This window comes from Arctopsyche grandis, chromosome 4, assembly GCF_051622035.1.
Source record: "Arctopsyche grandis isolate Sample6627 chromosome 4, ASM5162203v2, whole genome shotgun sequence".
Taxonomy (NCBI): Eukaryota; Metazoa; Arthropoda; class Insecta; order Trichoptera; family Hydropsychidae; genus Arctopsyche; species Arctopsyche grandis.
This window is the reverse complement of record NC_135358.1, coordinates 23,300,846-23,319,122: the sequence shown is the minus strand read 5'-3', so window position 1 is coordinate 23,319,122 and position 18,277 is coordinate 23,300,846. Positions and strand designations below refer to the sequence as shown.

The window sequence follows — 18,277 nt, the reverse complement described above, 5'->3', positions numbered from 1 at the left end:
TTTTTATTTTCTTTTCATTCTTTTATAATATTTTTTTTTATATACATAATTTTACTTATTTTTCTATTCAATTTTCTATTGCATCTCTCTATATCTTTATTTCATCATGTCTTTAATAAAGTTATAAGCCCCTGATATATACATATGTAATGTTTGTTTAGTGTAGATATATACATATGTAGTGTTTGTTTCCTTTTGATTTTTGTATGTTGTCGATTTTTTATGCTAAAAAATATCTATATATATTTTGCACTCGAATGTATTGTAATAGAAAATATACTTTTGCGCTTGAATATATTGTAATTGAAAATATACTTTTGCACTTGAATATATTGTAATTGAAAATTTTCATTAAAGTTTTGTTTCTGGGGTGTTTTTACATGCCGGCATTTTCAGAGCTAAAACTCGAATATTATTAAGGCTCGTTCGTTCACACGAGTCGACTCGATCGAATCGAGTTGCTAACGAGTCACCGTTAAGTCTAATGGTCGCGATTGAACCGTGTAAACGCCGCTTTAATTACTGAGCGTATGCGACTCGCATTAGACTGAAACGATCTCACCTTAAAAATTCTCATGTATTTGAATGCATATAAAAATTTAAAGAAATATACAAATTTGTTTTCTTCAGTTTTTAATTTTGTTGCGAGGCCTTAAATTTTATTCAAATTTTAACATTTACTTCTTCAAAAAAAGCGTATAAACAAAATTAGGAAAATGTATTTCAAGAGATACGAACGCTAACATCGAGATAAAAGTAAATGTAAATAGAAAGATCGTATATGTATACATATAATAATACAAATATTACAGTCATTCACCATCCACTACTGGATTTGAAAGCCTCTCCAACACGCTACCATTCGTCTCAGTTTTGCGCGACTCTCATCCACACATTTTCCTAATTTCATCTACTCATCTTCCTTTTGCTTGTCTCGAGTACCATTAATTGAATACTCAAATTGTAAGGGTTTCTTTTTACGGGTAAATTTTATATGATAACATTTGGTGATATTTAAACTCATATTGTTTGATTCGCACCACGACCAGACTCTATTGAGATCTGATTGCAATTGTCTACATGATGTAGTCGAAGCGGTGATATATAGCTTTAGATCGTCTGCAAAGATTGCAAACTTGGAGTGTTTGATAACCAAACTGATATCATTGATAAAAAGTAAGAATAGAATGGGAGCACGATATATATATATATATAAGTGTGTGATTTATAGCCGTTGGTCATTACTTTTTGCGACCTATTACCAATGTAGGATGTAAGCCAATTTAGAAGAGATCCTTTTATACCAACCGAATCAAATTTTTTTAAACATTAATTGAAAATTTTCAATCTCGCCATATAAAAATACGTAATTATAATAATTTTATTTAGCGAGGTTTTGAACCATTTTCATATTTAACAATTAAATATATACTATTTTAATTAAAAATAATTAAAATTAAAATTAATTATATTTTAACGATATCCGAAAAATAAATTGAAATTGCGAAATTTGAAGTCGCTGCGAGGTGTCGATCTCGGGACCTTCTGGTGCTTTCACGTTATGCTCCCAACTGCTCTATCACTTCCTCCCGGAAGGGTGTTAAGAACACAATAATATATGTAATGTGCTATTGAGTTGCAACCTATATTATGTGTATTAATAATGTTCAAGATACGAGGTCAATGACCGTTTGTTTACAATCGGAAAGTATTACATTGTGTAAACTTATTATGATAGCTAAACTTTTATATGCATTAAATTAAAAATTGGAATACAGTGGCTTTACAGTTGTCTTCGACCTTACACATGAATTATTTAGTTTACTTTTAGAATTACTGTTTCAGTTCCGATTCCGATTAATTATTATTATTCATATTATAACTTAATTTGAAATCATATATCAATCTGAAAGCACCCATTGAAATTTCAACGGACATAAAGTTACAATAATAATAATACTAATAATTATAATAATAATAAATCAATTTAATGTCTATTTGGGGTAGTTCCATCCACCGAACATACAGAGATGAGTAGAAAAAAGAAGACGCGACAACAAGCAAAAAATTTGACGGTAAAAATACACGACGATGTAGGGAGGCTGCTCTCATTCTGAGAATGGCCTCAAAGTGAGGCATGGGCCCTTCTACAAGCATCTGTGATGCACTGCAAACTTTTGGTAGCCCGGTAGCAGTTGTTGTATTATACCTTTATCTTATTTGTTGCCGCCTACTATGTATATAATGCATGAAGAAATTTATGTTTATAATTTCAAAAGAAAAGTGCTAAATGTGGATTTAAATCTGAAATTTAATTAAATTCGTTTAAATTTAATTAACCAAGATTGATTCACGAATTGAAAAAGGCAAGATAAGGAAGATCGAGACTCGTTGATTTAATAATGCGTTTTTAATTAATTTGGCTTCGAAATTAAATTTCATATTTTCGACAGGTCTATAGCAGCGTTATTAAATGCCTCATTTGCATTATATCATAAGTATTACTGTATGTATGTATGTACGGATATATACATTACTTAAATAACATATTGTATTACGTGAAACTAAAATAAAATCATTTGAATCAATTATCAATATCTTATCATTTCATAAACTTTTTTATTATATTAGAGTCGATTTGATTTTCCTTTTGCCCCGTCTATCATATACATACATATGTATGTATTTACATTATATACATATATGAATATATTATTACTCGATTCGTTTTCCACACGGTTTTCTCGAATCTCGAAACCATAAATCATCGGTCGATTTCCGTGTGTGGGAAGTGCCCATAATAATAATACATTGTAGATTCAAAGCGGTCCTCCATACGCAGACGTACACACAGTTTAGGGGATATTTATCAAAAGCGTCGTCGTTGGGGTAGGTCCAAAAAAGGTCCTTTAATCTGCGGCATTTATATCAATCTTCGGGGATCCCGAGGCATATTTAGGGGCTCCTGACGCGGTCCCGCGGGATGACCATTATTCACCACATGGTACTCTAAGTTGCCATCCCCAAGATGTACTACTATTAAAGGGACCGTCTCTAGAGTTGACCTTTTTTTTGAGCTCATAAATCTATCGTACCAGTTTTATATAGTCAGTTGAACTCGTGTAGATACTTTGCAGTTTGATAATTGATGTGTAATGAAGATTCATTCGAAAACTACATATATGCAGGCATGCGAGTTTACATACATGTAAATTAAGTAGTAGTCAAGTCTTCAAGATTCAAGAATAATTAAAGTTTGGCATCTCAAAAAGGGTATGTACATTTCTCGATAGTTGAAGATATTAAAATTAGCACGAGAAGTTTACAATTGATTGAATTCATCATTTGTCTATCATCATTTCAATCGTAATTGCTTTCGGTAGAAATGATTAAATTATTATTAGTAAAATATTTTCACGTCAAACATTTCAGTTCCGGCACATTCCATGGACGTACATATGTATGTACATATATATGTATATATTTTTCATTTTTCAATTAATCATGCACATTCGCCTTACAGATTGCTCCAAAGCGGCGAATGTGCTAAACAGATTAAAAATCGATACATCATATATATATATATGTAATACATATATTATTAAATACATAATTAAACATACAAACAAATCGAAATAACATCTGACATCTATGGCCAGACATTAATATAAACATCGCAAACAATACGAATAATAACATTATTTATTATATAGCAATACGAAATATTTATATTTCAATAATCATCCATAGAGACATATATGGAGAAAATCTGGCGAAACCTAAGAAATAATAATAACTCTAGGTTTTTCGCAATAGAAAATTGGATAAGAAAGCCAATTTTACAGGAATCGTTTTAAATCAGAAAAATTTACAAATTCTGATATGAAACGACCGACCTCGACAAACCAAGGTCTGGCCAGCAACGAGACTCCAGTGGGAAGCGAACTCGTGACCTCTAGCACGAGAGAATACTACAATTACCACATACATATGTACATATACGTAGAATGAATATGAATTTATTCATTAAGAACTGAAATTAAAATGACTAGAATGAAAACTACAAATTTACTCCCATAAACGAAACGAGCGTTTAATTTTTTTTATAAAACTTTATATAAACATTTTTAATTACATTTTTTTTTCAAATTTAGTTCTACGCTTGGCGTTAAAGTTCAAATATGCTAATGGAATTTTCTGTAGCCTTCAGTAATAATACACTCTTAAAATGAAACAAGAATATTTTTCATAATTATAAATTCCATTTAAATGAAATATTCCCCTTTTTAATCAAAGCGATTTATATTTTATACGAAAATAAAAATGTAAAAGTAAGCTCATTCAATAAACACAAAAGCACTGTATTATTTGCTTTAAATAAAAATTCGGTTTTGTCGACAAAAATCTAATAAGATTTTGGTTTCGAGCTGAAAGCTTATTCGGCTGCAAAACAAGCGCATTTATTACGAGAAATTTCATTAAACGTCTTCTACATTCAAAGAGAACGAAATGTGAATTTTTTCCCTCAAATCAATATTGACTTTTAGCCATTCTTCAGGTAACTGTTTTGCTAAAATTGAACGCTTATTTTTATCGGCCATATTTAAACATTATAATTTTTTAATATATGTATGTATACATACATATGTATGCAGGTACACAACTACATATGTAAGAATATTATTTTTATAACGCACGAAAGCCATAGCGAAGCTCACTGATCAAATAACTCACTTACCAGACGACTATGATGATGTTTTGAAGAAACTGACCGTAGCGTTTTACATAAATAAGTTTATCTATGTACATACATACATATTATGTACCTATATATACAAATATGTATGTAAATGAATGTTTATATATTTAAATTTCGGAATTTTATAGCCCTATTTTTAAATTTAGGACCACCAAATTTGGTGAATTATGTACATATCTCATTACCTTTCTTATTTTTGCTGTCATTAACGGCCACAAAACTAACCAATTTATTCATAGAAATCGCCCCCAAATTAAATTTCGTCTACTTCAGAAGGAAACGTGAAACTATGTACATAAGAAAAAATCCAAGACTTCAAAACATGTTGAAATAGTTACGCTTGAAATCGAGATTAACACGAATGTGTCGTGTTTCGAATTAATTATACATTAAGTTCTCGCATTAGCGTTGATATTTGAGGATATACGAAGATCTATGTATGTACAATGAAATTACACATTACGATATTTTACACGTCTATATATGTACATATGTACCTACACATACATATGTATACAATGTATAGTATTTTAGATTATCTACATATTTACATACATAACATATGTATGTATATGCATGTAAATGACTTCTAAAAATATTAAATGTAAATTATCGGCAAAAAAATTGTTAAGTTAAGAAGAAATTACTTAAATAAATAAAGATCAAATAAAATTAATTAAATTATGTTTCTAGTACTTACTTAATTATTATAAACTAAAATTCATATCACTTTCAGTTGCGTGAAATGTTGGGTCGTATTTATGAATAAAAAGGGATGAGCTTTTATCTAGCTTTCGGTGTGCGATAAAATGTCTAAAATAGCCGTTCTGTGCTTTCGAGTCCGTAAGTTTAAGGTTTAATTAAATTATTAAATTAGCACAGTTAGTGAGTCCTCTATCTTCTACCCTTTCTCTCCGGCTCTCTCGTGAATATATAATAATATTATATTGTATTTGCAACGGAATACACATATAATATAATAGGTATGGTATGGTATGCTATACCTTTTGTTTTTGACCCGTGTCAAGGGGAAGCACGCGTTAATGACTTATTCTTGGGCGATTATCTATTTGATTACACGCGTAACGTACACGCCATTTAAACTAATGCCTACCAAACTCATTTAGATTATTTATAGTTTATCTAGTTTCAAAGTGGTACTAATTGAATATTCGATAATTCATATTTTATTGAGTGAAGCATTCAAAATCAAGAAAAATCAAAGTTACTTAAAATTAATATAATAAAAAATAAAAAAAATAAGATGCAAACGATTTTCAAATGTAATTCGAACCATAAAATTTTCATAGAAATTATTCAAGAAATGATGGATTTATTATTGAATTTAAATTTTACATATAAAAATTTAAATTTTTATATACGATTTTAACCGGTGACCGTCACCACATCGAAAAGTCAAAAAATCAAAAATGTTCGTTTACCATGAATACATATGAAAATGTAGTATATATATCAGTGGCGTACGGTAAAACTCTCTCAAAAGAGAGATAATTTCACCGCGTGCCACTGATATATATTATATATACATAGTACCGTTTACCATGCATACATTCTTTTCGATCTTTCGACATAAGATCTTTCGATTTTCGATCTTTGCTTTCCGATATTTGTTTTTTCGATCTTTCAACTTTCGATGTCGTGATGTAGACCCGTAATATAAACAGCTTAAATATGGCGAATCTAACAGTAAATATTCATTTGTTTTTTTATTAAATTAATTTGAATCGAAAAAAATATATATCGAATCGTCACAGACACTGTTTTGTTTACGATGTTCCCCCCCCCCGCCTTCAACCCCGGCGCCCCCCGTCCACCGTTCCCATCTCGTCATGGAAATTTTGACTTGTTTTCGAAGTTCCCAACCAAATCCCACCCAACAATATAACTTACATAAAAAGTTTCTTTCGAAATTATATATTAGATGTGTTAAATGTTTGAAAAACCGAAAAATGAAATAAATTTACTGAATTTACGACGTTTTGCTAAAAATAGAAGGGAATACTTCGTGTACGTAAAAAAGATTCCACGGATCGTAAACGTGACGTTAAACCGATTGAGAAACGGAGGCGAATTTAAAGAATAATCATATTTACGACCTTAATGAAAATATATGCATCCTTCAGTCTACGCGTTTTCCATACTAAAGGAAAATACACGCACAATTCTTGCGTCACAGAGGAAAAGCAGCGGACGGAGAGGAGAGAGATGTGGATGGGGGGGGGGGGGTATAATAAAAACGAAACAAATAACCACACAGCAAACCGCTACTGGCTGAAATAATTTGTTGCGGTCGGGAAACGCCACCACCTCCCCCAATCCCCCTGACGTACGACCACACTTCAGTTTTATAACCCATCAAATAGTTGTTAAGCCGAAGGCGTGTTCTCCCCTCGACTCTGGAGTCCTACAGGCGCCTCTACCTCCCCTCCCACTCAGCCTCTGTGGTGAATACAGCCTCTCAGTTTCCGCCACATTGGCCAACCGGCTAATCTGAACCGTGGATGCTGTTGGTTGGGCGCATCCGATGCACAAAATCTAATTTCACGTACAGCAATTTCTTAGATCGTACATAAAATTGACATATGCATATGTATATGTGCATGCGTTATAGGAGTGAGCTTGTAAATTATATTTACATAAATTTGACCTAAACAACGGTGGAAACCGATTAATATGAAAAATAGGTCTACGTGAAATATAATAATATTCTGGTCCCACAAAATGGAATTGTAAGAATTAAACGTTTAGCAAAGAAACATATACCAATGGTCAGGTAGTCACCAAAGGTATATCAATTCTTAGAATTTATTTAATGTAAGACAATTTTACGTAAGACGAAGTGAATTCCGGAATTTTTATATACCTATATACATACATTTATATTATTACAGGTCCTAAATATACCTAGTACATAGTGAATATTCTCTGCTGCGAATGGGATAAAATTCGAATACAAAAAACATATTAACAAACTATTTTTTGAGTATATACATATATGAAATATTGGCATACAGATATAATTAAAAGCGGCAAACGTGAGTAACCAATTTTTCATTTTGCGATGCCATACAACTATTTTTCTTTAAACGATAAAAAAAATGTTAATACATACGTTACCATTAAGCCAGCAGTTTGGCTTAATGGCAGCGTATATAATTAGCACCACTGAGAACCAAGGTTCGAATCATAAAACTGCTGGTTAGATTTGGGGATTTTGTGACTCCAAATCGATCGTTTCTATATCAGAGTTTGCCAATTTTATCTGATCATTGCTGAAACGGTTCCTGAAAAATTAGTATTAAATCATTTTCCTGTTGTCACAAAAATCTGTCAGGTATAATTTGTATAATTTGTAATAATTATGCACAGTAATCTGAAATCTATAGATATCTCTATAGACATCTCTATAATTTCGTATTTATTATATGTATAAAAATTGTACACAAAAAAAAAAGATTATTGTTATTCTCTATGATTATTGTTTCTGATTAATTGTTATATAATTAATTGTTATATGCTATATATTCTGATTGTATATGTATTATTGTATTTCTGATTTCTGATTGTTTATGTATTCTGTATTTCGTTATCGTACACCCGTCGCATTGGAGCGATCTGTAATGACGAGTGTATATTGATTGTAACAATAAAATAAAATACATAATAAATGATCCCGTGGTAATCCCAAATATCTAGGCAGAATTTAGAAGATTTAATATTTACTTTCATTATCTAATATTTAAACAAATAAATAAACAAAAAACATGTTAGATGGAAAGAAAGCGCAGACCAAATCGAATATTAGTATATTATCGGGTGTATAATTTTGTCGTTACACACCAGAGCACATTTACATATCTTGCAAAACCCCTTATTCTACAGCACCTACAGACATAGGTTAAAATCAACGGTCAGGGGTAAGTTTAACACGATGAGTATGCATTAATTTGATTCGTGAATACATTTACATATGTACTACATATGTACATACATATACCAAGACCTGGTAAACAAACTATATTGTATTACTGGAAGCAATCATACGATCAAACCAAGGAGATTAAAAACCATCTAATATATGATTTTTACATGTTTATATGTATTATGTTTACATTTAACATTTTAACATTTTTACATTTTTACATTTTTACATTTTTACATTTTTACATTTTTATATGTTTACATTTTTATATGTAATCATATTAAATTTCTGTTATGATTTTACCGAGTAAACAATGGTAAGACTTATGTACATATGTACATTGAATGATATTGAAAGGGTACGGTTTTGTGAGGATTGTATTATGAAATAAAATTTACTTAAGGCGAAAAATTAAAATCAAAATTTTTAAAAATAAAATAATTAATGCAAAAAATATACGCTTATGCGGCTGACAGAAACCGGTTGATTTATAAGCACTTGTGACCTTACGGTTTTAAATCGAAATAGCAAAATGTAATAAAGACTGACCTGGATTATTTGCATGCGTTCGCTTCACAACATAGCTATATGCTAGCCGGCAGTGTTTCCACTGGAACAAAACAAAAACAAAATATTTGAGAAATATAAATAGACAAAAATGACATGAAATGACTTTTCAAATCATACATACTATGTACATACTTATCTTTTACAACGAGTACATTGTACGTAACTATTACATATAATACTGTATGTGAAAATTCGCCAAGTTTAAATTATTCATAAAAATATACCGTATGCCAGATTAATATTGCAAATTGAAAGATAAATATTTGCCTGGGAATTTTTAGGATAATATATATGTACATATGTGGCTAATGAATACACATTCCAACAAAAGATACAAAATTTATGGATACATATTTAAAATTGCGTATCTCACATTCACATACATACATATGTACATACATATATGTCAATTTGACCGACAACCCTTCACGTGACAGTTAATTTTTGTTTTAATTATGTATATGTATAATATAATAACCTAAACTAGTATGTCATATGACAAAAGCGAATTATTTAGTTTCATCATAAAACCGTAGAAACCATTAGGAACTTATTGAAAAAGATACAAGGAATGGGTCTGGCTTCTATCACGAAATATATCATCTTTGACCTTTTAAATTATATTCGAACCTACTCAAAATAGATAGTATCTACCTTATGTATACGTCTAATACATAATTATCCCAGTTCTGACACCAGTTTCAAGTTTTAAACAAAATTTCGAGGGAGAGATCCAATCGGCCTTGACTTGAGCGACATTTCACATTACTAAATGAGAAGCTTTCCGCAAAGCCTTCCAAATACATAAATCATGTACGGGTTGCGATTTAAAATGAACGCGTATATTCGATGTAAATAAATTACACGCACAGAGGGGGGGGGGGGTTGAAACGTTGCCGAGGTCGAATTAATTGAAAATACAAACGATATAAATATTTTTTTATGTCGATCGAGTTCGCAGGAAAAGGCTTCGCAGACGGGTTCGACGGGAATCCTTTTTCCTTCGGATTAAAACGGTCCGTTGAACATTTTTAATGAATAAGGATAAACACGTGCGTGGGAGCGGAGTACAACAACTCGAATCGATAATGGCCGGTCGAAAAGAGGCATTTTCACAGTGTTGAGTTGTTGTGATGTCGGATTAATGTCGTTACGAGCGATTGGGCTTCGTATATGTACCTATATACATATGGACATTACATATACAAAGCCTAATGTGCTGAAATGGCGGGCCGAAAAACCAGCACGTAACTTTTCAACGCCGAGGTTTTTTCGTGTCATCAACACCTTTTCTATAACGAGTTCGAAACGTAGAGATTCGCTACCATATTAGCCTTTACAGCCACAAAACCATTTTAAGGTATTTTAAGCGAATACATTGAAGTCGAAAGGGTCATTTTACAATATTGTCTGAAAAGTTGTCAAAGATCTACCATACAGTAAAAAAGTATTATTAAATAAGATTTATTCTAATTAGAACTTCAGATTTATTCTAATTCAATTTAAAATACTTTTTAAAAAAATTTAAATTGGGCATTTAAGTATGTAAATTAATGAATAAAACTAAAACTGAATGTTCATTAGGCCAGAGACAAAAATGGAGAGAAATGCCCGTGCCTCCAACTAATCCATTAATATCGACCAAATTCGCGAAAAAATGGATATTTTTCATATTAATTGCCCCAATACGTGAAAATATAACATTTTCACCCGTTTATATTTTGCCAAATTCGTATATTTTTTGTATCTAAAAAAAAAAGTGAAAATTCACAACAAATTTTACACATTTTAGACTAATTAAAATTTTTCGTTCCGGTCTTATGCTCATAGCTATATCATACAAGTTTTTTTAATCGGTATGTTTGGATCGTAATTGGGATTCCTGTAATAATAATCATATTAATATATTTTTTTAATTTCAATAATAATATTTGGAATATATTTTATTACTAATATTCAATTCATAAATATTTGGTAATTAATATTTAATTTTAAAAATATATAAAAAAATTAATCAACAAATTAATATTGAAATTCTTAGCTTTTCATCATCCAAACTAAACTCTAAACGCTTCCTGTATTGCTAAACTTCGTATAGGAGAACGTTTTGCACATTATGTGATAATGAAGGCAACGTCACCTAGCATATAATTCAATATACCCTGTCGTCTGATCATCTCCCGATAATCTTCTCAATCGTCGGGAAACCCGAGAAAATCATCAAGCATGGTTGGGATTACGGGAGAGCTAACTGGCGAGAGTTCAAGTCGTACATAAACGACCAAACTATTCTAACTTCTACCACACTCACAAACAAAACAGAAATCGACAGCTCCATAATACACCTGACGGAATCAATAGCTCGATCCAAACACCTTCACATACCTAAGACACAATACATTGAACACAAACTAGAGACTGATTTTGTTGCAAATCTAATTAAAAGTAAAAATAAACTCCGTAAAATTTGGCAAACATCAAAAAATCCAGCATTGAAAACATTAATTAATAAGCTCAAATATCAAATTAAAATTAGAATCAAAGAAATCAAAAATGAAGCTTGGTCTAAAAAATTAGAAAAATTGAGCTCAGTTGATGGCTCTCTATGGAAATTAGCTAAAGCGATTCGCAGGACAAAAAAATCGATTCCTCCATTAGATGATGCAGGAATTTCAGTGACGCGTGATTGCGACAAAGCAGAACTATTATCAAAATCCTTCCAAAAACATCACACACTCACACGACATTACAATCACATACCAACGCATAATAAAGTCAACCGGTCCATTAAAATCATCACAAAAACTCCCACTAACAGTACTAAAAATATAAAATTGGTGCATCCGTGTGAAATCCAAAATATAATACGTAATTTAAAAAATAAAAAGGCACCTGGGCGAGATTCAATAGATAAAATCATAATCAAACAACTTCCATTTAAAGCTTTAGTCTCACTATCTAAAATATTCAACGCATGTTTACTCACCGGGTATTTCCCAGAATACTGGAAAACAGCCAACGTAATTCCCATACTTAAGCCCGATAAAAGCTCAAAAAACCCAGCCAATTATCGACCCATTAGCTTACTATGTACGCTTTCAAAAATTCTGAGAAAAAAATATACAGTCGTTTACTTAAAGTCGTAAATAATAAATTAATAAATGAACAATTTGGATTTCGCACTGGACATTCCACGACCCAACAACTAACAAGACTAACTGAAGACGTGACGAAGAACTTTAATATGAAGAGAAGTACCGGAATGGTATGTCTCGACATAGAAAAGGCCTTCGACACGGTTTGGCACGATGGACTCATTCATAAGCTCCTTATTAACAAAATACCAAACTAACTAATTCTCATCATCAAATCGTGCTTAACTCGTAGAAAGCTAGTGGTTAGCGTAAATAATGAATTATCGTCTCCAAAAATAATCGCAGCTGGCGTTCCGCAGGGGAGCTTGCTTGGCCCACTCTTGTTCTCCATATATATAAATGACATACCTATTCCAAAAAACTGTCACATAGCCCTATATGCAGATGATACAGCTTGCTTCACAAGTAGCAAAAAACCAGACACTATTCTTAAAAATCTTGAATTTGCAATTAAAGCAATGACTGAACACTTCACTAAGTGGAAAATTCAAATTAATCAAACCAAAACAGACGCCATATTCTTTAGTGTTAGAAAGCATAAGCCAAGTTCAGATCTGAAAATCCCCTCTGGAGAAAGTCTGAAATGGCAGTCAGTAATAACATATTTAGGAGTAACGTTTGATAAAAGAATGAGATGGGCACCTCACATTGAGGCAGCGAAATGCAAGGCGATGCGGGGTATATCCTCAATATATCCAATATTTAATCGCCATACTTCTTTATCAACGCTAAATAAAATAAAATTATATCGCGCGCTCATATTACCATTATTAACCTATGCTTCACCTGTATGGAATAACGCCTCGAATACTAACCTATCCAAGCTCCAAGTAATACAAAATAAATCCCTAAAAATAATTTATAATACACCCATATATACTAACCTGAAAAAACTGCATGCCATATATAATATTCCGTTTGTTACAGACATTACTAACAAACTAACCAGTAGATTCAATGACAGAATCACTAATAACCATACTAACACACTTGTGAAGAGTCTCGGTGATTACAACAAAATGTCTATACCCTTCAGGTATAAACACAGATTACCTAAACACAATCTGCTTTAGGTCATCGACTTTAGAGAGTCTTTAATTAATATTATGTATTAGATGTATTATGAACATTTATAAGGATTGTAAATAGGTTTTTGAGCTCTTTTTCCTATTATGCTTTAGATTAACATTAGAATAATATAATACTGTGATTACTAACCAAATTAAATTGAATTGTAAAATAGAAAATGATCAGTAGATCAGTAGCTATTAAAATATATATAAGATGTATTGTGAACATAATTTCGTAATAATAAAAAGCATTTAAAAATAATAAAAAAAATATAATTCAATATGGGTATACAACAAGTTTGTACCCATATTGACTTAAAATTACATATAATAAATACACATATACATACATATATAAAGTTTGAGAAACCGCAATAACAATGGAATTATGCAGGTTTTTTCGAACATTTCAGCAACTGTGAAAAACGACATCAAGTAAAATGCATATAGTGGAAACGACACGACAATCACGAAGTGTACATAAACGACAAACGGTGTTTGTGTTTACGCGTCCACGTTTACTGCTTGCACGTGAAACGTTAAAAACGTCGTAAATGTGCACACTTACCGCCACACAAAACACATATGTATGTATGTACAAACATATATCTACCACCGCCGGTATGTAAATCCCAGATCTTTCACATACATAGTATGTATGTACTATACGCAAAATATTCGTGCGCTAAAAGGAACCGGAAACGAAAGCGATAAGAAAAAGAATGGAGTCGGGACGCGTTTCCGTGAAATTATGTAACATATTCGGGAATTGAATGTTTGAATATATGTATGTAAATGCGAAGGTGGGATATCAAATCCATCGAATAAATATTACGTAATGCATATATGTAAATACATACGTATGTACAGTAATATTTCAATGAAAACACGTTACCTTTCTATCTCAATCACAAACCTAATTATGTACATATGTATATTTTATCAAATAAAACAATGGCATATAAAGTGCCATAAATTTGCTATGATAGGTATAAAAAATATAAAACAATTTAAAGAAACTTTATTTATTGCTCGTAAAGGTGTGATAATGTTAAAGTTCATTGTTTTACATCTGCGTTAAAATAACATGCCGATATAAATATTTCTTAAAACTTAGTCAGTCATGATATATGTACATACATATGTACATATGTATTTCAATGAAAATCAAAAAAAAAATGTATACGACATCCAAACATTTTTATATTGTTACAATAAATAGCCATATAATAAAAATTTACAGATCATACACCGTCTCTAGAAACGACCGACTAAAATATTTGTTTAATAAAAGAAATTATATATATTTTTATAATAAACTAGCTGTATTACCCGGCTTCGCTCAGTATTTGTAATATAAACCGCTTAAACATGACTAATCTAATAGTAAACATTTTATTAAAAAAAAAAAATTTAAAAAAAAATAATAAATTTTTTTTTTCAATTTTTCAATTTTTAACATTTTTTATTTTTATTTTATATAAAAAATATATTAAGTCTAGAATCCGGCGACTGCGCCCCATGCGGCTGGCCGGCGGGGCCTCATTGGGCCGTGCCCCCTGCGCCCCCTGCGGGGACTTCGAATCCTTTGAATCGAAAAAAAAAATTTTTTTATTCATATTTTGTTTTATTTAATTTTACTTTTTCTTTCTCCTTTGCACATTTTTATATACTATTTTAATTTTGTTCAGTGTAAACAAAGAATGGGATTAATGGATTTTATTTTTGATTTTTACACTTTTGTTATTTTTCTCTCTGAATGATGTATTATTTTCGTTTTGTTACTTTTTTTATTATTTTATTTTACCATGTTTTCTGCTTTTGCTTTTTTCCTTTATTTACAGTTTACTTTTATATCATGTTTTTATATATTTTTCAATTGTAGGCCATTGTGGCGCATTAGGTTCTTCCTGTAATGCCACAATGGTCCAAAACTATTAAATGAATGAATGAATAAAATCGAATCGGCGCCTATGAATCGAAAAAAAAATAAATCGAATTTGTCGTCTACGAACGAAGGATACATACATATGTACAAAGTCTCTTTCCAAATTATATATCAGATTTTCATGGAAACATATATTTACATTCCGAAATATAATTGGAATATAAATTGCTTTTCAAATGAAAAAAATGCATATTTACATTAAAAAAAACACATAATATATATTGAAAATAATAACATATTTTTTATACTCACTTCAATATCACAAAAATAATTTCAACACTTAAGGCATTATAGATTTAAAAAAAAATACCTGTTTTATAAAGAAACGTCTATCTGCGACAAAAATCAAATACGAATTGCCATACTTATACTGAAACGAATTCGCACAATGTCGAATAGATTAACATGTAAATTTTTAGCAGACGATTTTGCAATTTCAACCAGTGTTCCGAATATTTGCACGAAATATATATTTATTCTCAGTTCATTTATTAGTGCTCGCGATCACTACACATGTACATATTTATAAATAATGTACCACAATATTTATGAGTATATTTTAAGCGCCATTTTCACTCCCGCGACAAAAACGGTATTTCCGGAAACTTCCACGTACGAAAAAAAATTAAATACTTTTCTTTCCGCAGGAAACGTGAGTTTGTGTCGCACATCCGCGTAAAAACGATCCGTTAATAATGACAGATTTGTGTTTACTTCTATATATTTTTCACTGTCCTATATTTATAATGATCGGAGAGTCGCCCAGAGTTGGCAGATTCGCGAACATTACCCTAATGCGAAAAATATTGAAAACGATAATCTGCTTTCGCGTCGAAAAGTTGCGAAACGCGAAATTTTGACACGCGTTTATAACGATCGAACGAAGTCGTACAATTTCTTTACAGACGATTTTCAAGGAAACGAGCCAATTTCAATTTTTTTGAAGTGTCGTTGAAAAGAATCTCGCAAGCGGTTCTTTCGAATAAATAATGATATCTTAAATATACATTTTCTGTGATCTAAAAATGATCAAAGCATGCAAAATGTATATTAAAAATACATATTCCCATTATTTAAAATTGACCTACATACGTCACACATATCTAAAATTGAAGTTAAATAAGATTAATTTGGTGAATAAAGCTATCTATTATGAAACAGTATCAAAAATGAACAAGTACATATGTACATATATGTATGTACACATATTTTCAAACGAAACATTGACACCAAAAAAGTTTTTACATATTTATTCTTTTATTTATTTATCCATTATATATTAACCCCGACCATTGGTGCCACTACAGGTTGCTCAAAACGACCCTATGCTCAAATTTTTGTAAATAAGTACCAAATATCATCGTTACACACAATGATTATACACCAAAAATGTGTTGAAAACACTGTGCGACAACCCCTGCCACTCCACTCTTCCACTGCGGAAACCGCTATAGCAGCTCCGTCACAGGTAGATGTTTCTCTTCCCAATTCATCAAGCGAAACTGAAGAGTTGAACAGTGCAGTGCGCCTCTATATTTTTTTTGCTTAATTAAATTCAACCAGGAAGGTCGACGGTCCTGAGATCACTGTATAGTCACCTTCATCAACCAGCCATCGATGACAGCCAAACTATAGCCGTTCTTGCAAAATGGTCGAGATTATTGATCTATTTTATAAACCTTTCACTTTCACTTATTTTTAATACGATACTATTAAATTATTTAAAAACGAAAATGTTTCAAATTAATTTTTATACGAAAAAACAAATGATAATGCTTAATGGTTTTTTCATGTGAATTTTCGTCACAATTTTCGGTGACAAATTTAAACATATCACGATTGAATATGTTCGATTTTGAACGCAAATTCAGCACACTGTTTATATATTACATTAAATTTTGCGAAAACAGACACTTTTACGCGACTCGAATAATGTAAAATTTAGCAAGAATAATGGACGGCCAAAAACGTTGACTTATTAGTTTCTAGGTAAACAAGCGACTAATATGTATGTATGTATAGTTTTCATTATTTGGCAATAACAACTAATGAATATACCTCGCATACCTCATCACAAATGTTTCTTATTTATTTGAATGAAGCAAATGTAAAAATTTCGTCTCAAGCAACTCGTTGTTAATATTAGTAAGGGAAAAAAATACCTAGTGTCTCATTACATACAAATAAATGAAAGCAACCATATGAATAAAAAATTACATTATTGACATCATTCAACAGTTTCAGTGGAAGCTTGGCATTATGTATGTATCTATGTATATCCATACTAGCTTTGATTCATAAAATTTTTCAAAAGATCAAAAGAGAGACACCGCGAAGAAAAATTCAACGGTATGTGTACAAGCTTTTTCAAGCGAAAATCCATCCTATTCTTGTATACACATATTGTATGATAATAAAAACGTGGGGGTGCATGGTACCCCAAACCCCTCGAGGCATGAGCCACACGTACGACGTCGACGACGACGAAGATACAATCTGTGGAAACACGAAGCAGCCTACATTTCGCGACGTTAATTTCAAACCATTGGAGTTGGCCGGTTCCTCTGAGCCGGCAGTCATGCATATTAGATCAAAGTCGAGGAGTTGCGAGTGGGAGCTGCATGTCGCTCGTAAATCACTATACCCGAAGCTGAGAGGTAGGGGAAGTAGGTGACGGAGACGAGGGGGTTTGTGGAAGTTCTGGGAGGTTGTGGGTGAGAGTTTGACCCTCCTCCGAGGTCCTCCGAGACCAAGTGTGTAGGTACAATAGGCAAACTATCCCATACTCGAGCCCCAAGGCTAGGAAGCTCTAGAGACCAGACAAAATTATCA

At 31.5% G+C, this 18,277-nt stretch overlaps 1 protein-coding gene across 1 annotated transcript in view; it reads right to left on the bottom strand.

Moving 5' to 3' along the window:
* Nucleotides 1-18,277, bottom strand: part of LOC143910802 (uncharacterized) — a 79,987-nt gene that overhangs the window by 18,727 nt on the left and 42,983 nt on the right. Inside the window, exon 4 of the mRNA XM_077429398.1 lies at nt 9,252-9,312. Coding sequence (XP_077285524.1) covers nt 9,252-9,312 — 61 coding nt within the window. The remainder of the gene's footprint in view (nt 1-9,251; nt 9,313-18,277) is intronic.